Genomic DNA, 23,520 nt, shown 5'->3' with positions numbered 1-23,520 from the left:
TGATATGGATTCCACTGAATCTATAGATTGTTTTGGGTAGTATAGACATTTTAACAATGTCAAATTCTTCCAATCCATGAACACAGAATATCTTTCTATTTATTTGTGTCTTCTTTTATTTATTTCACTAATGTCTTATAGTTTAACAGTGTACAAATGTATAAATGAAAACATCTAAAAAAAAGAGAAAACATCTTAATTTTTTAAATAAATAGTTACTAACCAGATTTTAATTTTGACATATTAGAAGTCTTCCTATTTTTAGTACGTGAAGTCCAATAATTCAAGAGCCTATTTTAAAATTCTCAGTTTATAAGGTAGAGAATACCTTCCCCAGTTGTACCGAATGTGTTCTAGAGATTTAAAGGAATTGCATTGTCCACAAGATCTTTTTATTGAATTACCAGTAAGGACATTTGGCCAAATACCTTCAGACAGCCACTTATGTTTTCTTCAAAATCTGCTTTTTCTCGGTGTTTCTTCAATCATTTGTGTTGGTGCCTTTTTTTTTTTAACTTGTGGTAAACAGACATAACATAAAATGTACCATTTTCACTATTTCTAACTGTATAATTCAGTGGCATTGAGTACATTCACATTGTTTTATAACCATCATCACCATCCACCTCCAGAACTTTTTTCATTAAACATTCACTCTCCTTTCTTCCTTCCCTCTGGTCCCCCTGCAACCACCATTGTACTTTCTGTCTCTGTGTATTTTAACTACTCTAGGTATCTCATAAAAATGGAATCATACAATATTTACCTGATTTATTCTACTTAGTATAGCGTCTCCAAGATTCACTCATGTTGCATTGTGCATTGATGATTCTGATGGCTCCTATCTAAAGAAGATTGATATTCTTCCTTAACTAAATAAGAAGTACTTATGGCATATAGCATCTTCCAGTAACACAAAGACAAAATCCAAGCTCCAGGAAATGGGAGAAAGGGGGGCCCACTGTGTCTTGGTGCAACGTGTGTGTAACACGAACATTTGAAACCACAAATAACGAATCAATAAAGCCTCTAGGTAGCTAAATATCACCTAAGATGAGGCACACTCAAAAGATGTAGTGTTTACATGTGATGACACAATCTATCTGGGTCATAATAAAAAAAAATAATTTAAATTTATTCAAACCATATAACATGATATGAATTTAATTTAGAGGACAACTTTGTTTTTAAGATTTATTTATTTATCTTAGAGAGGAGGGAGGGGGAGACATAAAAGGAGAGAGAATCCTAAGCAGATATCCTGCTGAGTGCAGAACCTGATGCAGGGCTTGATCTTGTCATCCTGAGATCACGACCTGAGCCCAAAAATCAAGGGTTGAAAGTTTAACCAACTGTACCACCCAGGCACCCCAGGGGACAACTTTTTTCTTAACTGGATAGTGTGCTACCACAAAGGAGACCAACATTTTTGTTTTGTTTTTTTTTTCTTTTTCTTTTTTTTCCCCAATATTTTTGAATGCCTGTAAGCTATGAATTTCTTGCCACACCATCAACTCTTCTCCCTAAATCTCATCTCCTGAAATAGTGCAGCTGCCTTTGTTTCCTTTCTCTTATTACATGATTGTTAGGAAAAATGGAAACTTTAGAGAGATACTTCTCTCCAAAGAGAGAAGTGAACTTTGAAGTTTTAGTATTCAGAATATTAACTTATTTAATAGGAAATTCATTTATTTACAAAGTACACTTGTGTTTCAAATAAATTTTAACTACGAGGAATAACTAGTACTATTGGAGTCCAAGTATATTTTCAGCCATTCTCATACTAATCTTATTATTCTATTAAGTGGGGTTTCTATTTCAACTGTGCCTTATAGTTCACGATTATTTTAACTAGCTGTGGAAACATTTAATACAGATCTTTGAAGAATACATTTTTACGTTGCTTAGCCTTCTGATTTAATTTTTTATCTCTTAACTTTTTAAAAAACAAGATTTTATCTATTTGACAGAGAGGAAAAGAGAGAGAGAGAGCACAAGCAGGAGAAGTAGCAGGGAGCCTGACTCAGGGCTCAGCTCCAGGACCCTGGGATCATGACCCGAGGCAAAGGCAGGCACTAAACTGACTGAGCCATCCAAGCACCCCTAGCTTTTCAATTTTGAAATAATTTCAGACATACAAAATGATTGCAAAAATATTTCAGGGAATTCCTGTATAGCTTTTTCCGTAGATTGCCCAAATGTTAACATCTTCCATACCCTCAGAACCAGAACTATGAACAAAACCAGGAAATTAACATTAATACATTACCATTTGCTAATCTATAGACATGATTAGAAGTTTACAGTTGCCCATTGACGTCCTTTTTCTGGAAGAATCCAACCCAAGACCACAGATTGCATGTATCTTGCATCTATCCATGCCCTTGGTTTTCTTTCATCTGAAACTGTTCCTAAGTCTTTATCTTTCATGACTATAACACTTTTTAAGAGATCTAACCAGTTGTTTTCTAAAATAACTGGTTCCACAGTGTGAGATTGATATTTCCTTGTGATCAAATCCAGGTCGTGCTTTTTGGCATGAATACCATAGAAGTGGTTGTGTGTCATCCTCAGAGCATCCTATCAGGAGGCACTCGATGTCCATTTGTCCCATTACTTGTGAAGTGACTGGGGGTGAAATTACTTTCAATTATTTCTGCCCTGTAAAAAGACTATTTACCCTTTTGTAATTAGCAAGTGTGCAGATTTTTTAAAATGTTAATCACAGGGCAGCCCTGGTAGCTCAGGGGTTTAATGCCGCCTTCAGCCCAAGGCATGATCCTGGAGACCCGGAATCGAGTCCCTCACCAGGCTTCCTGCATGGAGCCTGCTTCTCCCTCTGCCTGTGTCTCTGCCTCTCTCTCTGTGTGTCTCTCATGAATACATAAATAAAATCTTTAAAAATAAATAAATAAATGTTAATCACAGAAAACCTGGAAAATATTTTTTAAAAAATGCAAAAGAGGGCAAGTCAACATACCCCTAGCTGACTTAGGGCACAAGGTAAGTAAGCCAACTCAGGATGTGGCCCTAATTTTCCATTTTTTGCAAGGACACCAGTCTTATCAGACTAGGGACACCTTAATGACATCTCCCTCATTGCTTCTGCAACAACCCCATTTCCAAATAGGGTCACATCCTGACATACTGGGGGTTCAGATTTCAACATATGAATGTGGGGGAGACACAATCCAACCCACAATAGTTCTGTTTTATTTTGTACTCTTTGCACTCTATATGATCAGCAAAGAATAGAGCAGCTGACGAAAGACAACCAAATTCAGGCCTCGTCCAAATTACTTACACTCTCAAAAACTGCTTACTTAGGTGAGAGAAGTTTAGGTCAGAAAAGACCACAGCACCATTTACCAATTAAGTTTGGAGAAACTCATACACACAGGGGCCTAAGGAGTCCTGGTGTGACATACTCTGAGGCCCCTTCACTATCACTGTCTCACTCCTCTGAAGGGACTCCGTTTATCTACAGTTTTCTTTAAATGACATGCCCAAGGACTGAATATAATGCTAGAGATGTGACCTAAGTAGCATGACTTCACCCTGGACCATCATGTCCCTCATTCTTGTATTATCCTTCCATCCTCCCACCCCGTCTGTCTCATCTGCTTCCTCTTTGAACTCCACGATCTTCCTGGAATTTAAGCCTGTAGGTCATTCTCCTACTTGTCTCTGCAAAGCCATGTGCAGGACATACCCACTCTACCCCACTTCCCAGCTGCTCAGCCCTTTCCCTGGCCCCACTCCCTGGAGCATGATGCCAGCTTCTACCTGGAAGGCACATCTTCATCTAGTCTTGGGTAAAAATGTTCACTAGACCAGGCCCTTTTCTTCCATGGTGACATCTGCCCGTGAATATGCTGAGAGTCTGTGCAGAATACTGTAGTCTCGCCCCCACCCAGCAAGACTCCTTGCTGGGTGGGGGCATTTATTGACATTTATTGACATTTCCTGCCCTATCCCCCTTTCCACAAAATTGCAGTGGGAATGGTGACCTTCTATTTTGACCCCTCTCGCTGGTCACAGTCCATTAGCCTAGGGATAGGCATCTGAGCCAGGCTGGGACAATGAACCCTTACCTGTGACTTTTTGAGAAGTGCTGGACTGTGAGATATGCTGGTGGTGGCCACATTTCCCACTCTGTGGAATAAAGAAGTAGAAAAAAGCCAGGTTGCAGAGAAAGAATGAGAATTGTATAATGAGCTTGATGTAATACTTAGTATCTGCCTGGCACTGTTCTGAGCATTTGACATATTAATTCATTGAACCTTTCCAACCTATGAAGTAGGCTGATGTTGTTATAGTTACTATCATTCCCAGATGTAAAGGCAAGAGCAAAAATGGATGGAGTGTCCAGGTGGCTTTCAAGCCTCTAGCTCCAGTCATTCTTGAAGGCTTCAGCTGCACACCTGTCCTGAGGTCTTGTGGGCCATTTGGGTCTCCTTCCAATATACTTTCCTTTCTTTTGCTTAAGCTAGCTAGCACCAGTTGGTTCTGTCATTTGCAACCAAAATATTTCAAAATACAACCAAATAATGTAGCAATTCAAACAGTAATGAACAGCTAATAACTAATATTACTAGAATTCAGCTTCTATTGTTCTCTCACATGCATAAAAATAATAATAATAATCCTTGGAAGAAATCCAATTACACCATATCCACTGCATTTCTTTGAGGCAACAAACTAAACCATAAGATTTTCTTGAAGATAGTACAATGCAGTTAATTCGAACCTTTCAATGTGTGTAAGTGCATTAATACACTTTTATAATAGAAACCAAAATATAACTCATGTTTATACTATGTTCAACATAGAATTAAGATGGCCAAAACAGAGTCTCCAGGGAAGAGCAATTATTGCTGACATTAAGATGAGGGCAATGATTTAGAAAATATTAAAATAGCATAAGAAGTGGGACACCTGGGTAGCTCAGTGGTTTAGCATCTACCTTTGGCTCAGGTCGTGATCCTGGGGTCCTGGGATCAAGTACTGCACTGGGGTCCCTGCAGGGAGCCTGCTTCTCTCTCTGCCTGTGTCTCTGCCTCTCTCTGTGTGTCTCTCATGAATAAATAAGTTTTTTTAAAAAATCTTTTAAAAAATTAAATAACATAAGAAGTGAGAGACGTTTTTGTATTTTAATTTTGGTATTTTTAAATGTACTGTCACCTTATCAGAATGATCAATTAAGGGAATAGAGGAAAAATGCAAGTAAAGAAAGGTGCTTCAGCGAGACCCCTAATCCTTTTGTTTTCCTTTTATTTGTGCCTGCAGGTGTCTTCAAAAACGTTACCCAGCCAAGCTACCGACCGCCAGCGTGATCATTTGCTTCCACAATGAGGAATTTAATGCCTTATTTCGGACCCTGTCCAGTGTCGGAAACCTCACTCCACACTACATCCTTGAAGAAATTATTTTGGTGGATGACATGAGCGACTTCGGTAAGACGGAATGCCATCCACCTCTGGCATCCGCTCGGAAGGCGCTGTGATCTCTGATGGCGCTTGAATGGTTTTACATGTTTCATACATTTTACATCTGGTGGGCATCGAGTAGGTGCCGCTGGTCCACCAGTGGGGATGGAAGTGCTGGTCCCCATCCAGCGGTGGTGGGCTCGCAGGTGTTAGCATTTCCCTGAGGTGACTAAAGGTACAGGCACCAGCCTGGCCTTCAGCGATGATGAATGACACTCAGAAAGAAGTGACATGTAAACTGAGGTCAGAGTTATCCAGATGGAGAAGAGGGGGGGAAGTTTTAGGCAGAGGCAATAGCACCTAGAGGCCCAGAGGCCCGAGGTAAGGAGGTAAGTGGGGAATAGTTCTGTAGTTCATGTAGTTTATGGAGGAGCACAGCATAACACAAAACCAGAGCTATACCAAGGCCACCCCGCTTGTGAAGGGCACTGTTTGAATTTTTTCTGGAGAATGGAGTGCTAGTACAGGCTTAATGCAGGGGGGTGACACGACCCAAGTCCTTCTTGTGAAAGAATTCTTTTAAGAAAATTTTTTAAAAGATTTATTTATAGAAATTTATAGAAAGAGAGAAAGAGAGAGAGAGAGGTGAGGAGGGGCAAGGGAGAGGGAGAGAGAAACCCAAGCAGACTGTTCAAGGAGTGCGGAGCCTAAGATCAGGCCTAAGCTGAAACCAAGGGTATGAAACTCAATCAACTGCACCACCCAGGTGCCCCTGGGAGAGAATTCTAATCAGATCAACTGCAATCAAGTGCATGTCCCTACTTCCTCATTGGTTTGACAGAGTTGGGATACCAGTACAAAATCTGATTAAATGCACTTGGCATTTGAAATGAGTTGTCTGTTTTACAACTGAATTATAAACCAAGATGACCCAGAGTAGTGAAAAGTTGCTTGGAGTCTGCAGGTCCCTGTGGGGTCCATTCTGCATGGAAGTGATATCTCAGTATTGGATAGATTTCCTGCCTAGAAGTTAACCTAATCCCCTGTGAATCTGAACCACTGCGGGCTGGGAAAGAAAGAGGAGAGACAGAAGGAAGATGGACAGGCGGGGGTTGAAAAGAGGGCATCACAGGAGAGTCACCTGTGGGTGAGTGACTCCGGATGTGTCAAATGGAAGGTGGCCTGTAATTCACACAAATGTCAGCTACATTTAGGAATTGCACACATTGGCCTGGCATGACTGTATATGATATCATTTCCACAGGAGCCACTACCTGTTTCTACTGTTGTGCACAGGAGGGGATGTGTAGAAATGGTCAGATTCCTTATCTCCTCAGTAGCACTGAGCAGCACATTTGGCCACATGTTGGGCAGAGGATGGAGTAAAGGGGATCTTCTGCTAGGCTGTAGAGGTCTAACTGCTCACCTTAGAAGGACAAGGGTTGGGATCCCTGGGTGGCGCAGCAGTTTGGCGCCTGCCTTTGGCCCAGGGCGCGATCCTGGAGACCCGGGATTGAATCCCACGTCGGGTTCCTGGTGCATGGAGCCCGTTTCTCCCTCTGCCTGTGTCTCTGCCTCTCTCTCTCTCTCTCTCTGTGTGTGTGTGTGACTATCATAAATAAATAAAAATTAAAAAAAAAAAAAAGAAGGACAAGGGTCTTGCTATGGATCTATAGTTCCAGGATGGCCATGGGACACCTCCCCAAGTGTTCCAGAACCACACCATGAGTTCAGAGGTGCACCTGGTGACCACTTCTAAGTTCTTTAGACACCAGGGGAATCAACTGCTGACACCCAAGTTCTGGGTGTGCTGCCAGACCAGATACCTTTACTCTCCTTCTCAATCCAAGTTCACCTGGTTTGTGGTGATTTCACCTGCTTCACCAAGGAGCTTAGTGTTTGACCCACATGGAAGCTCACACACAGAGGAAATGAGGTGTTCTATATTCTGATGAGGCTCAGGTTACACACATTCCTGATTTAACTCACAATGGTTTCACATGGGCTCTAGGAGAACCATTTGAACTTCAACTTGTCTTTCCCAGTTGATACCAGTAGGCACTGCCAATGTACTTCCTCAGCCCAGGGAGCAGTGGACCCATTGAGTTACAGGAGAGTCATGTCCAGAGCTGACCAGTTGCCACCCATCTTCCTCATAGTCCTGGGCCCTCTAGACCACAAGCCAATGACATGACCATCTTCTGAAGAACCCAAGCCTTCCATGTCACGTCAGCAATCACTGCTGCCAGGACCACCTTTATTTCCCCCAAGGTGTAGCTCACAGAGTTCCTCTGTATCCTGCATGTTAGAGAGAGGTATTTGCAGACTTCTGGGCTGAGATGCCCCCTCACCCCCACACCCCACCCTCCCATTGCAAGCTCAGCTCTGCAGCCTGCAGTCTGCCTCTGTGTGAACCCCTAGAGCTCTTTTTTTTTTTTAAGATTTTATTTATTTATTCATAAGAGACAGAGAGAGAGAGAGAGAGAGAGAGAGGCAGAGACACAGGCAGAGGGAGAAGCAGGCTTCATGCAGGGAGCCTGACACAGGACTCAATCCCAGGACCCCAGGATCACGACCTGAGCTGAAGGCAGCACTAAACTGCTGAGGCACCCAGGCTGCCCAAGAGCTCTTTTTAAAGACAAGAAGGAGATCCCTGCTTCTGCCAAGATTACAAGAAGCCTGCTTCTGTTGACCCTCTACCTCTTCATGCAGATTCCTAAGACCCCTGCAGCGTCCAAGCCCAGCCTCCTTGACCATCATCCTATCACCCTCCAAACGCTGAGTGGCCACTGAGTACCAGGCCCTGTCTGCGTGGTTTATCTGCCCCTCTCTCCACATGTGGGGCATGTGGTGGGTAGCCTTCCTCATTGAGGAGGGAGCCAAGACTCCAGAGGTCAGACACCTTGCCTGAGTTCTTGCCCTGTCAGAAGCACAGCTGTCAGCGAGAAAGTCAGATTGCTCCAGGCTCCCACAGCTCATGCTTTTTCTATTGAAATTTCAACAGTGATTTGTCAACATAGAGGTTTTTCACCAGAAACACAGGAGAATATTTGCAGCTGATCTCAAATACCGAATCACATTTCTTTCTCTTCCTCACATAAGATAAAATTTGTAAAGTTAGAACTTTTGTGGAAGCACATGGTTTTTAGGAATCAGTCAAAATTGTGATAAATTGTTTTATTTTCTGTAGTTCTAGTTTATACATTGACAAATGTTGGGTGGTTTTCCCCCCTCCCCGCAGATGATTTGAAAGAAAAACTAGACCATCACCTGGAAATTTTTCGGGGAAAGATTAAAGTAATAAGAAACAAAAAGAGAGAAGGACTGGTCCGATCAAGGCTGATTGGAGCCTCTCGTGCTTCAGGTATGAGCCTTTCATTCAGGACTTAACCCAATACCTGTGTCCCAGAGACCTTCCTGCCTGTGCAGAAGTGGTCCTCGTGGGCCCCTCCAAGTCTCCACTGGCATAAACAGAAGAGTGGAAATGCATTTCAGCCACATGAGTCTTTGGACTCTGAAAGTACATATCCTGCTTCAAAATGTCAATTTTTTATTTCAAATGGAAGGTACTTTTTTTTGCAGGGGCCATCGTGTCAGGCCCCATTGCAGGATGAGTCCCCTCCAGATACAGACTGTGAGATGCGGCCAGGAGAGCGAGACTTGATGGGGACAGTGGGGCTGCTGTACAGCTGCCCATCCCTCAGGAAACCCTGAAGCTAGGCTGGGGAGCAGAGGCCAAGATGAAATGAGAAGAAGAAGAGGGTCCTGGAAAAAGGACAGACAGGGGGGAGGAAAGTGTGGACCAGAAATTTTTGTGATGGGGGAGAGGGAAGAAGGGGGATCTGGGCCAAAGGGGCTCCAGTGGGCCGTGTGGCTCTCTGAGGTCGGGTGGGTGAGTGGGGAGCCTCAGAGCAGGGTTACCCATGAAGAGTCCAGCTTGGGCTCTGCACCTCCAACACCGTATGCTTAGGCATTGGCTGCAAATCCCCTGAGAGGCTGGGGCAGGGGGCTTGGTGTGACCCAAAGACTTGATCCCAAAGACTGGGAAGCTGTCCAGCTGGTGCACACAGCAGGTTCCCCTGAAGGGGGTCTAAGCTGAGAATCATCACTCCCATCCCTGTCTCTGTGGTCACGTGGCCTCCTCGCTGTGTCTGTCTGTGTCCACATCCCCCTTGGATTAAGTCTTACTCATGTTTTATTTTGAAAATTTTCAAACCCACAAAACACTGACATAAACCTTCCCCTAGATTCACTAGATGTTAATATCTTACAATACCCACCACACACACACACACACACACACACACACACACATACACACAGCACACATTTCGAAAAGTAAGATTGGCTTATCTTTTTCTTTTTTTAAACTGTTTTCTTATACTTCACTTTACTAGACTTATCAAATGAATTGGATGGTTTTTTTTCCCTCTTTTATCCTTTTTTTTTTTTTTTTGGCTGAATACCTACATAAAACAGATTATTATCTGTGTTTGGAAAAATTACATAAAATTGTCCTATACACTGTCAAGGCACTGGTATCTCATTGGTCTCCTCTTTCATCTGGGTATTTTTTAAGGAGTGAATTTTAAAGTTTTCAAACAAAGGGATTTTAAAAAATTGTCTCTTAGCTACTGGTACTGGTTTAATTCCTACGGTGGTTGGCATTTATGGCCTGTCATTCTGTTGAGATATCCTACATGCCTTAAAGCTGGATCTGTTTTTCAAAACTTCTACGTGTTTTTAAAAGGAATAAATTTTATCTTTTTTGGTTGTAGGTTCCATGTATGTCTAATGTTGTTTTCAAATATTCTATATTCCTATTCATCTAATTTGACTGGATCCGTAAACATCTGGTAGAGTTAAATTAGAATCTTCAGCTGTGGGATCCCTGGGTGGTGCAGCGGTTTAGCGCCTGCCTTTGGCCCAGGGTGCGATCCTGGAGACCTGGGATCGAATCCCACGTCGGGCTCCTGGTGCATGGAGCCTGCTTCTCCCTCTGCCTGTGTCTCTGCCTCTCTCTCTCTCTCTCTCTGTGTGACTATCATAAAAAAAAAGAATCTTCAGCTGTGATTATAGAGCTTTCTGTTTCTCCTTGCAATTTTGCCAGTGCTTGCCACATACCTATCTATCTATACTTGCTGCCACCACCACCCTGTGACTAGACTTGCTCCCAGCTTAGAAGCAGTGGGGTTGGGGACACCTGGGTGGCTCAGCATTTGAGCATCTGCCTTTGGCTCAGGGCGTGATCCCAGAATCCTGGGATCGAGTCCACATCGGGCTCCCCGCAAGGAGCCTGCCTTCTCCCTCTGCCTGTGTTTCTGCCTCTCTCTCTGTGTCTCTCATGAATAAATAAATAAAATATTTTTTAAAAAAAGGAGAAGCGATGGGGTGCTGTGGTGTCAGGGTAGGTGAGGCAGCAGCTCGTGACCCCTCGTTAAGTTATTCACCTGTTCACTCATCCAGTCAAGGATTTATCTACGATGTGCTCTCCGTGCTCATTTATTCTTTTTTTTTAAGATTTATTTATTTGTTTATGATAGACATAGAGAGAGAGAGAGAGGCCAAGACACAGGCAGAGGGAGAAGCAGGCTCCATGCCAGGAGCCCAACGCGGGACTGGATCCCGGGACTCCAGGATCCCTGGGCCAAAGGCAGGCGCTAAACCGCTGAGCCACCCGGGGATCCCCCTTATTTATTCTTTTTTTTTTTTTTTAATTTTTTTTTAACTTTTTTTATTTATTTATGATAGTCACAGAGAGAGAGAGAGAGGCAGAGACACAGGCAGAGGGAGAAGCAGGCTCCATGCACCGGGAGCCCGACGTGGGATTCGATCCCGGGTCTCCAGGATCGTGCCCCGGGCCAAAGGCAGGCGCCAAACCGCTGCGCCACCCAGGGATCCCTCTTTTTTTCTTCATTTGTACCAACTCTGCTAAGATGTGTTTGTGTAAATTGTCCCCACTTAACATGGATATGGGTTTTCATGTGACGTTAACGTGTGTGCATGTTGAGAACCGTTAGCTTCCAGACCAGTTAATATTTGTGTCATCATGAGGTGACTGCGTCCGCAGTGGGGGCCTGCAGATCTGTACCCCGGCTGGCTGCCCGTCACACGGTCACTGACTCCTCTCCCCTCACACTGCCCCCGCACTGGCCTTCTTGCTGCTCCTCAGACGCTCAGGCACACTCGTAGCTCAGAGCCTTGGCATGTCATGTCCTGCCCCTGGAATCCCCTTCACGTGTCTTCATGACCTCCTAGGTCACTGTGTTCAGGTCTCCGTTCAGACGCAGCTTTGTCAGGGAGGCCTTTCCAGACCACCCTGTGTGAAGCCGCACACCCCACCTCTCTCCATCAGCCTTACTGAGTGGTTTTCCTTCATGATATTCATTGCTACCTGTCACTTGTCTGGCGTGGCAGAATGACAGAATGGCCTGTGAACTGCAGGAGCCGAGACAGAGCACCATGACCTCAGGAATGAAGGGAACAGAGCAGGGCTGGGGAGAGCACTTCATCTGGAGAATCAGAAGGCAGGTGTTTTGCAAATGAGGAGAGAGCCATCATCAGAGGGTGTGGATCTAAAGAGAAGGGTTGTGTTTGTTTGTCTGTCTGTTTGTTTTGCATGGGAGCAGAGGAAGGTTTGGTGGCAGCCATGGGTGAGTAGGAAATGGCAGCATTGCCCTGGACCCAAGGACTCATGCAGTTTGGGAGGAGAAGGAGGAGCTTCCTGTGAGGAACTTGATGGAGAAGCAGCATCTTCTAGGGAGGGTCAGGGTTTCCATGAGGCAAGAAGGCTGTAGGAGAATTTGTGAAAAAAATTAATGTGAAACTTTTTTTTTTTTATTTTTGAGAAACGTACTTTAAATGAGGGACCTTTGTAGAGGGTAAGAGGGAGGTCCACTGTGGGAGAAAGGGTTTTGGCGGTTAAATACAGGGCAGTCTTGGGGATGAGGTCATAGAAGAGGATCTGGCACTGAGCTGGTCTAGATGGTCAGCAAGCCGCCAAGCAGGCAGGGATGAGGTGTGGGCTCCAGCTGACGTCCTGAACGCAGAAGGTTAAAACCTCGTGTAGTGTTGAGAGCATGCACTGTTGCTTGACATTCATACAGGATGAGAGACCTCTGTTTTCTGGGATGGTAAACAAAATAATGCCCTCTGCCAAACACGACGTCCTAATTCCCAGAGCCTGCTCATGTACCGTATGTGGCACCTGTGATTAAGAGTAAAGGCCTTGAAGTATTCTGTTATTTGATTGTGCCAAATTAATCTTCCATTCTACTGCTGAGTCACATTTAGGTTATTTCTATTTGGGGCTCTTACCAAATATACCAATCCTTGAGTCCCTGTCTCTTGGCAGATATGAACAGCATTTCTATGGAGCATATATCTAGAAGTGGAATTGCTTGGTTATGGAGTATGCGTATGTCCTGATTTACTAGGTGATTACAGACTAGTGACGATCAAATGATAGAATACTTTAATAACGATGAATGGGGGGATCCCTGGGTGGCGCAGCGATTTGGCGCCTGCCTTTGGCCCAGGGCGCGATCCTGGAGACCCGGGATCGAATCCCACGTCGGGCTCCCGGTGCATGGAGCCTGCTTCTCCCTCTGCCTGTGTCTCTGCCTCTCTCTCTCTCTCTGTGTGTGACTATCGTAGATTATAATAAATAAAAATAAATAAAATAAAAGATGCAAAGGATCTTAAAAAAAAAAAATAACGATGAATGGCCTGCACCGTACCCAACTGCACAGACGAATACATATCATTTTGAGGGAGCAAAAGAAGCTAATGCAAAAGAATAAAGTTGGAAAATCAGCAAAACTAAACTACAAAATTTTATGGATGCATAAAATTTATTAGCCTGCAACAATGTGTAGGCTAATAAAAATGAAAACATTTTAGGGGCGCCTGGGTGGCTCAGTTGTTAAGCATCTGACTCTTGATTTCGGCTCAGGTCTCGATCTCAGGGTCTTGACATCAAGCCCTGCACAGGCTCTGCAGTGGTCGTGGAGACTGATTAACTGCTTAATATTCTCTCTCTCTCCCTCTCCCTATCCCCCAACCCAAGAAAAAAAGAAAACATTTTAACACTTTAAGAATGATTGCTTCAGAGACCAAATCAAAAATATTTCAATAAATTATTTAAAATAAACTAAATATAATGAGCAATGTTTAAAAGTCAAAAAATATGGGAAATAATTAAAGACAGGCAGAAAAGGAAATGAAAGAGGAGGAGGAGACTGCCCGAGGCTGACCAGGCATTTTTTGTTTTCTAAAACCAGCCACACCCTGAGAGAGAGAGAGAGAAAAAGAAAAAGAGAGAGAGAGAGAGAGAGAGAGAGCCCCTGGGTTGCAGGCAACAGAGCAAGCCTCTCTTCTGGGGAGATGGAGTGAGCAGTCTAGGGTCCTTAGTGCATCCCATATACACACACGTTACGAGGAATGCTGGGAAGGGTCCTTAGCAGGTGGATTTGACCTCATACTCCTCACTCACTCACTCTAGACCCTATGGAGAAGTTGGCTTAATCTGGGAAGATGCCAATCTGGGATTAGATGGCATCCAGATGAATGTCTAACAGGCTATTTCTGTGAACACGAAAGAGCATTATCTTTCCTATAACCAAGGCCAACAGAAGCAGAACAAATGCTCCATTTCCTGGCAAGAAACTTGAGATTCCCACAGAATATTCTTGTGAGTGTAGGACTCAGCCAAGAGAAATTCCATGCTGCTTTGCTCTCATTATAAATTACCCATAAAATGCTTTATGATGAGTGTAAAAACAGTACAGTGCATGTAGGTGCCAGGTGTCTATTCCCATAGGCTTCATGGTTTAAATTAGAATTAGGAAAAGCTTGATATTGCACATAGAATAATTTTAAATTATTTTGCAACTTCAGATACTACATTTCTGGGTCATTAAAATTGCCAAAAGTTGAAATATTAAAATCTTTTTTAAAAGATTTTATTTATTTATTCAATGAGAGACACAGGCAGAGGGAGAGGCAGGCTCCCTGTGGAGAGCCTGATGCCAGACTCAACCCCAGGACCCTGGGATCATGACTTGAACCCAAGGCAGATGCTCAACCACTGAGCCACCCAGGTGCCCCGAAATATTAAAATCTTTAAATGCTAAGGGTATATACACTACATATGATAAATAAGACACCACAAGTCAGTGTGGGAAGAAGGGCCTCTTTGTAATTGCTCGCTTAGTGCTTGTTCAGTTATTTGGGAAAAAAACTTATCTTCATCTCATACCATAATCTGAATAAATTCTAACTGTATCATTAGTTTTTAAAGCCAAATCACTAAAAAAATAATAAAAAAATACAAAAACCCAAATCACTAAATTATCATAAGAATTTTAAAATTATGAAAAGAAAACCTAGATCAATACTCACCTGCTCAATGAATAAAGACAACATTTCAAAGCTTAAACCTAGCGAAAGGACAGAGCTGACTAACAAAACAATAAACCTATTGTGAACAAAAAATAATAAAGTTAAATAACAGAAGACTAGGAGAATTAGTACAACTTCCATAGGAAAAAAACTAATATTTTCAGTATGTAAAATGTATCTACAAAGCCATTTTTTTAAAAAAGAAAAAAAAAAAAAAAAACAGGGGCACCTGGGTGGCTCAGTGGTTGAGCATCTATCTTTGGCTCAGGTTGTGATCCCAAGGTCCTGGGATTGAGTCTTGCATTGGGCTCCCCACAGGGAGCCTGCTTCTCCCTCTGCCTTTGTCTCTGCCTCTCTGTGTCTCCCATGAATAAATAAATGAAATCTTAAAAAAAAAAAAAAAAAAAAAAAAAACCCAGGACTCCCAACACCTGAATAGGCAAAGGATATAAACATTTCATTCACAAATGGCTAATTACCTGAAAAAAGTTCATCTTTACTAGTTATAATTTTTTAATGTTTTATTTATTTTTTTTAAATTTTTTTTGTATTTATTTATGATAGTCACACAGAGAGAGAGAGGCAAAGGCACAGGCAGAGGGAGAAGCAGGCTCCATGCACCGGGAGCCCGACGTGGGATTCGATCCCCGGTCTCGAGGATCGCGCCTTGGGCCAAAGGCAGGCGCTAAACCGCTGCGCCACCCAGGGATCCCTAATGTTTTATTTTTTAATTGAGATACAATTGACATATAACATTGTATTCATTTTAGGTGTACAACATAATGATGTGATACATGTATATATTGTGAAATGATCACCTGGATAAATCTAGTTAATATCTATTACCTCACATAGTTACACTTCTTTTTCTTGTGATGTACAAACTTTTAAGATTTGCTTTCTTAGCAATTTTCAGATATGCAATACAGTATGCTTAACTATACTCACCATACTGTACATCACATCCCAGGACTTCTCTTATAACTGGAAATTTGTACCTGTCGACCACCTCCACCCATCTTACCCTCCCCCTACCTCTGGCAACCACCAGTCTGTTCTCCAAATCTCAGAGTTCAGGGTCTTTTTTAGATTCCACATATAAGGAAGATCATACGATATTTTATGTTTCTCTGTTTGACTGATTTCACTTAGTATAATACCTTCAAGGTCCATCCATGTCACAAATGGCAGGATTTCCTTCTGGTTTTTATAGCTGATATGATAATAATATTCCATTGTATACATACTACAACTTCTTTATCCCTTCATCTGTTGATGGATGTTTAGGTTGTTTCTGTGTCTTGGCTATTGTAAATAATGCTGCAATGAACACGGGAGTGTGGGTAACTCTTCAAGATATAGATTTCATTTCCTTCTGATACATACCCAGAAGTGCAATTGCTGGATTATGTGGTACTTGTATTTTATAATTTTTTGAGGGAACTCCATACTATTTTCTGTAGTGGCTGCACCAATTTATACCCCCACAACCAGAGCACAAGGATTGCCTTTTCTCCATATCTTCCCCGACACTGCTTAGTTCTTGTCCTTTTATTTTTTTATTTATTTTTTATTTTATTTTATTTTTTTTTTATTTAGTTCTTGTCCTTTTAATAATGGACATTCTGACAAGTGTGAAGTAATATCTTCTTGTGGTTTTGATTTGCATCTCCCTGATGATGAATGATGTTGAACAGTTTTTCATGTGTCTATTGGTCATTTGCATGTCTTCTTTGGCAGGTTTTTAAAAATTATTGTGATATTTACATTACATAAAATTAACCATGTTTAAGTGAACAGTTCAGTGGCATTTAGTATATTCACAATGTTGGGCAAACACCACCTCTCTCCTGTTCCAAAACATTTGCATCACCCCAAAAGAAATCCCCATGCCTGTTGAGCAGATTCTCCTCATTTTTCCTTCTCCCAGCCCCTGACAACCACTAATCTGCTGTGTCTGGATCTACTTATTCTGGATACTTCATGTAAATAGAGTCAGTCATACTTTTTGCATCTGGCTCTTTCACCTAACAATATTTTTGAGATTATTCTACAGGTAGCAGGGATCGGCATATCATTCCTTTAATGGAATATGGAATTATACATATTCCATTGTATAAATGCTACTTTTGTTTCTCCATTCATCTGTTGCTGGATATATAGGCTGTTTTTTACCTTTTCCCTATTATAAAGAGGACTTCTACGAACACGTGCACATGTGTTGTTGTTTGAATTCTTTTGAGTGTGTACTTAAGCGTGGAATAACTAAGTCATACGATTATTCTATTTAACTTTTTGATGAACTACCAAACTTTTCCACAGCAGCTGTACCATTTATATTCTCACCAGGGGGGTGTAAGAGTTTCAAATTTTCCACATCCTTGCCAGCACTTGTTATTTTCTGTCTTTTAAAAAAAAATTCTAACCATCCTAGCAGTTATGAGTTGGTATCTTACTGTGGTTTCGATTTGCATTTCCTTAATGACTAATGATGTTGAGCATCTCTTTGTGGGCATGCTGGCCATTTGCAGGTCTTCTCTGGACAGATGTTAATTTTTCACCTATTGAATTAGCAGACATGATTTGAAGTTGTTAATGTTGTATAATATTAGAGAAGCTATTTTAAGTGCAAAATGCAAAGTGTTGAACACAGTGCACACAGAGTGTTCATAATAGTGTGAAAAATGAGATTCTTTCTAGCCCTATTTTGGTTGAACCATAAAGACAAGAGAAGTTATATTCCGAAGTAGGTTGTCAGACATACTATCGTAAAGAAATTTCAAAATAGACATCTGAGAAAACCAGTAAGGTAACCACGTTTGTCAGATTGTTGGAATTAGTGGTGGTGTTTGAGGAAAGCAGCTCATGGAAGCCTGTGAGGGGGACTTGATATGAATTTCGGGAGTGGAGATTCAGCATGTCCTCAGACACAACCAAATTAGAAATCTATTGGGGGTGAGGAGGAATGAGCTGATGTTGGCTTCTTGCCTGGGAATCAAAGGACAAAAGAAGGACCATGGCTAGCTACAGAACTGGGGACACTGACTTCTGTGTTAGTAACTGCACTGATGGCAAAATCGGCTCAGGTGATGGGTGTTTGAGCAAGACAACAACGATCATCTTAGGTCATGTCACTGGGACTATCTAGAAGTGTGGATGGATCCCAGCAGAGGAGAACCTTGGGGTAGAACACTGATCTTAAGTTGCTGAGGAGAGTCTGGATCTACGTAGAATAGATTTTCCCAGTTTATGGGAACTGCAGGTGAGAGATCCCCAGGGATGGGAAGCGGGTCCTCAAAATTACCATGCTAGCCATACCATAAGAGGAATCAGCTCAGAGAGCGTCCTGCTATCTTACCGAGAAAGAACTTTCCTGGGATCCCTGGGTGGCGCAGTGGTTTAGCGCCTGCCTTTGGCCCAGGGAGTGATCCTGGAGATCCTGGATCGAGTCCCACGTCGGGCTCCCGGTGCATGGAGCCTGCTTCTCCCTCTGCCTATGTCTCTGCCTCTCTCTCTCTCTGTGACTATCATAAATAAATAAAAATTAAAAAAAAAAAAAAAAGAACTTTCCTGCCCCATTCACGTCTCCTCTCACCCCACTTTGACCTTCAGTGAGGTGAGAAAATATGGTACCAAGCTGGGGAGGGAGAAAATAAGAGATAAGATTTAATCCAAAAGCAAGTGACTTCCTGCAAAGTGATCTAGCAAGGGTGGGGGTGGGGGGGGGGACAATGAGCAGTTCCACATGCAGTCTGGGAAATTTGGGTTGTAGTATGGGACTAGGGATCCATCCTAATTGCTGAACTGAGATAATGTTTCCAACTTAAAGTAACTATGAGACTTCCAGTTAACCAAAAAGTAAGAAGGGAAGTCTTGGACCTGCTCTGGTTTGTAACCAAGGGCAGGAAAGGACCATTCCTCCCTGTGGATTGAAAGGAACAAAATAAAGTGGCTCTTCTGAAGAGTCCTGCTTATTCAAGACATCAGTAGAATATACATGAACATGTAGATGCTCTTTTGGAAGAGTAGATAAGAAACCAGTAAGCTGAGCTGAGGGATCAAGGTTCTATCACTTTTTAAAAACGATATAAAATTCTGTGTGAATCCCACATAACAATAATGGCACTTTAGTTAAGATTTAGAAGATGTAAAAAAAAAAAAAAAGATTTAGAAGATGTACTCTTTCTTTCCTAATGATGTTAGTAGTTTTATTGAGATATAATTCACATGCAATTCACCCATTAACGTACACAGCGCAGTGTTTTTTAGTATGTTCATGGGGTAATGCAACCATCATCATAACCTAGTTTCTTTTTTGGAGAAATGCCTATTCAAATCCTTTGCCCATTTTTTTTTTTTTTTTTTTTAAGTTGAGCATGGAGCCCAACATAGGGCATGAACTCACAACCCTGAGATCAAGATCAAGATTCGGACACTTAACTGACTCAGCCACCCAGGTCCATTTTTTAATTAAGCTGTCTTTTTTATTATTGAGTTGTAAGAGTTCCTTATATATTCTAGATACAAATCCTACATCAAATATATGATTTTCAAATAATTTCTCCCATTTTGTAGATTTTTTCAACTTTCTTTGTGGTGTCTGTTTAAGCACAAACATTTTTAATTTTGATGAAATCCTATTTATTTTTTCTTTTGTCACTTCTATCTTTGGTGTCATAGCTAAGAAATCATTTAACCTGCGGTCAGAAATGTATGCCTCTGTTTTCTTCTAGGAGTTTTACAGTTTTAGTTCTGACCTTTTTAAGTTTTTGTGTTTGCTGTGAGGGGGTTCAATTTAATTCTCTTTCTTTCATTCATTCATTCATGTATTCTTAAGTAGGCTCCACACCCATTATGGAGTCCAATGCAGGGATTGAACTCGTGACCCTGAGATCAAAACCTGAGCTGAAATCAAGAATCAGACTCTTAACCGACAGAGCCACCTGGGCATCCCTCTTTTCCATGTGTATATCCTTCTTCCAGACCAGTTATCTCTCTCAGCTTCACTATCTTCCCCTCTAAAATGGTGATGACAATAAAATACATACCTCTCTAGATTATCAAGGAGTTTAAATGAGCCAGGACTTGTAAAGAAAGTTGTGTCAGGACCATTCATTGAAGAGACTATTCTATCTCCCATTGAATTGGCTGGGAACCATTGTCAAAAATCAGCTGACCACAGATATTTAATTTATTTCTATACTCTCAATTCTATCCCTTTGGTCTATATGTCTATCCTTGTGCCAGTATCCTATTGTTTTATTATTATAGCTTTGTAGTAAGTTTTGAAATCCAGAAGTCCTTCAACTTTGTTCTTTTTCAAGATTGCTTTAGCTAATGTGGGTCCCTTGCCTTTCCATATGAATTTTAGGATCAGTTTCTGAAAAAGAACCAGGTGTGGTTTTGATAAGAATTATACTGCACGGATAGCTCAATTTGAAGATTATTACCACTTTAACAATACTGAGTCTTCTGATCTGCCATGGAATGTTTCTCATAACCCCCTATGATTTTGTGTTGTCTACAAGAAAAATTCTAAATTACACACCTGAATTTTGAGGTTCCTTCCAATTTGAGCCCATCTAATGTACTTTAACAACACATAGTCTTCATTTTGGCCATGCCAATTTCCCCCATGTTCTCTAAGCAGACACTTATTAAAGCTTGAACTCAAGAGCAAAAATAATTATGTATCTTTGCAGCCCAAGCACCAAAAGACACCAACAAGCCATCCTTGCAGTAAATATTGGCTAAGTTGAGTCAGTTGATGAAGGCCAAGCTAAAAAAAATATTTTTTTAATTAAAGGCCAAGTCAGTTCCACCTGCTTCTTTAGAATCTTCCCCAAACCACTCTCTAGCCCACAGTTCACCAGCTTCTTCTAAACATCTATGGCAAAAAATAAAAAAAATAAAATAAAAATAAAAATAAAAATAAACATCTATGGCTCATCATGGCCACAGATATGTGTTTCTGGTCCCCACCCACCCCCATTGAAATGGAAAGCAAACACTTAAGAAATACTCCTTGCATTGAACTTCGATTTGGGTTGTCAGCTGTTTTATCCATATGCACTAACACCAGCCTATTTTTGCCTTCCCAGGGGATGTTCTGGTGTTCCTGGATAGCCACTGCGAGGTGAATACTGCATGGCTGCAGCCCTTGCTGCATGCCATTGCCAAGGACTCCAAAATGGTGGTGTGTCCTCTGATAGATGTCATTGACTCTATGACCCTTGAATACCAGTCCTCTCCTGTTGTAAGGGGTGCTTTCAACTGGCATCTAGATTTTAAGTGGGATAGTGTTTATTCTTATGAGATGGATGGACCAGAAGGACCCACTAGACCCATCCGGTGAGATTTCTTCAGGTTATGGGAAAATATCATATATGTATTGGGACCTGGGGGAAAAAAAGAAGCTTTTGGAGATGATTCCTTCAATTTCTTGGGCCTAATAAAGAGAAATATTTTGTTATTTATCTTGTTTCTGAAAGTCCATAATAATAGAATTTGGTAGGTTTTTAGCATCTCAGCCCAGTTAATAATACCACCATGGATAGTGTCCCTCTGGTTCCAGGTGTCTGTCTTTGGAATGCAGACTTGGTTCTTGGGACCAAATTGTATGTGGTCAATGAACAAAATGCTAGCACTGTGGTCAGCCCAGAAAAAGGACATGGATTTGCAAAATTCACATAGAAAACATTTATCTAAGTGCTTTCATCTGTAATTGTGTAAAGATGAATACGATTTTCCTTGATATTAGTCTTGGAAAAGATATTTTTAAGTGTGAGAACAATATGATGTTGTGGCTTTTAATTACATCTATGAGGCTATTTCTGAAGAGACTTGCTCCAGGTCACTCCCCACATTTACTGATAACAGATGCCAGGCTCCTTCTCTTCTTTTATTACTAACCTCTTTGTTTTATAAATCACACAAATAAATTTTCTAACACTGAAACCTAGCACATCCTTGATCTTTGTCTCTATTTTAATTTAGTTAGAGCTGTGTGACCTTGTGCAACTTACCTAATCTCTCTGCACCTTATTTTATTATCTGTGAAGTAAGTCTGGAGGGTAGTAATACTTCACAGAGTTGTTGTGAGAATTGGTCAGTATATATCAAAGCTTAGAACAGTATCTGACCATGGTAAGTATACATAAATGTTAGCTCGTCTATAATTGTTAGCTAGTATTATTCCTGTAGCCATATCCTGGACCCCTCATCTTCTAAATTACCAGATATCTGTCTCCTTGTCCATAGCCTAGGATGTTCCTAATATTTTCCTGCTATGCTCCACCCACACCTACCCCCTGGACATCATCGGGATCTCCAGTTCTTTGATTTCTGTTTTTAACCCCTCATGGCTTCTTTTTTCTTCTGTGGCCTAGACTTTCTGACCTATAAATTCACTGCTCTTCTTGCCAATACCTTCAGCTGTCACATCCTGCTACACTTTTACCACAGTAGCCCAGCGAATCTCCAACTCTGGGCCAATTCCACCATCTGTTTTCTTTGTTCCTCTAAGAGATGTGAACTGATGCTTCTACACATTGATGGTCTCCAGCCTCATGCTGGTCTGCAATCACTCATTCCCCCACCTGGATATTCCAAACCTTTATCACTTCCCTTGGTCCCAGTACCTGCCCCTGCTCTGAGCCCCTTACTTCTGATATGCAATCTGGCGTCCTAATCCAAGGATGAAATAAAGACTAAGAATCAGTAGGGATAACTGGAAAATTATTTAGTGCTTTATGCAAGAGCCATGATGGAATACTATTGCTGCGAAGCATGACTACACCTGCAGCCTCCCACTGCCTACCTTAATCCAGTGATTAGCCAGCTCTAGGATCATCTTTTGTGATGACTCTCACATGACATCTGTCCATCTCTCTGCCTGTCCACATGGTCTGGGCCCTCACTGTTCCAGGCTTAGACTCTACACTCTTAGGGACAATCTGGCCTGCGGGTCCCCCTCCCTCATGCCAATCTCTCTGTTGCTACATTAATTTTCTTAAAACCCTACTTTGCACATGTCACCAAATGTCTTTCTTTTGCTTTTAGGATAAATAGATCCCTTCATGCACCTTGCACTGTGTATAACTCTGATCTTTGCTCTGCTCCAGCCATCATTTATTAGTTATTTAGGACTGTTGCATACAGTTGTATAGGCTGCGTACTGCACATCTTCAGGAGGCACTGTTCTTAAAGATCATAGGTGACTGGCATCCCTGGAATTATGCAATAAAGTAGCCTTCTTCCAGGCCAATTACCTCTCTCAGCTTCACTATCTTCACCTATAAAATGGTGATGACAATAAAATACATACCTCTCTGGATTATCAAGGAGTTTAAATGAGCCAGTACTTGTAAAGAACATAGCCTGACTCAGAGGAAGTGATCAGTATAAATGGTTGCTATTTTGCTATAGACTTAAGAATGAAAAAGAATAAAGATATCCTTAATATAAATTAAAATTTAATATGTAAAAATCTTGATTTACCCAAAAATAAAAAATAAAGCATCAATCTTTGAAGTTCATCTCAAAATAAACTTATTTAATTTAAAATAGTTACTTTTAGCAAGAAGTAGTTACAGTATTACATTTACAAAAAAATTGACATAATTTTGTAACATTTCATGTGTCACATATAAGGCATGCTTTAGGCTCTAAAAATTTCAATAGGGAAACT

At 41.5% G+C, this 23,520-nt stretch overlaps 1 protein-coding gene across 5 annotated transcripts in view; it reads left to right on the top strand.

The window, feature by feature from the left end:
- GALNTL5 (polypeptide N-acetylgalactosaminyltransferase like 5) overlaps positions 1-23,520 on the top strand; it is a 59,193-nt gene that overhangs the window by 17,109 nt on the left and 18,564 nt on the right. For all 5 annotated transcript variants that reach the window (XR_012007811.1, XR_012007812.1, XM_072776907.1 and 2 more), the window contains exons 5-7: positions 5,290-5,456; positions 8,671-8,793; positions 20,933-21,182. Coding sequence is in view for 3 of the 5 variants with exons in the window: in XM_072776907.1 (XP_072633008.1) it covers positions 5,290-5,456; positions 8,671-8,793; positions 20,933-21,182 (540 nt within the window). In the remaining 2 variants the exon portion in view is untranslated. The remainder of the gene's footprint in view (positions 1-5,289; positions 5,457-8,670; positions 8,794-20,932; positions 21,183-23,520) is intronic.

Source organism: Canis lupus, chromosome 15 (genome assembly GCF_048164855.1).
Source record: "Canis lupus baileyi chromosome 15, mCanLup2.hap1, whole genome shotgun sequence".
Taxonomy (NCBI): domain Eukaryota; kingdom Metazoa; phylum Chordata; class Mammalia; order Carnivora; family Canidae; genus Canis; species Canis lupus.
The sequence above is the reverse complement of the archived record's forward strand: the minus strand, read 5'-3'. Positions and strand labels throughout refer to the sequence as shown.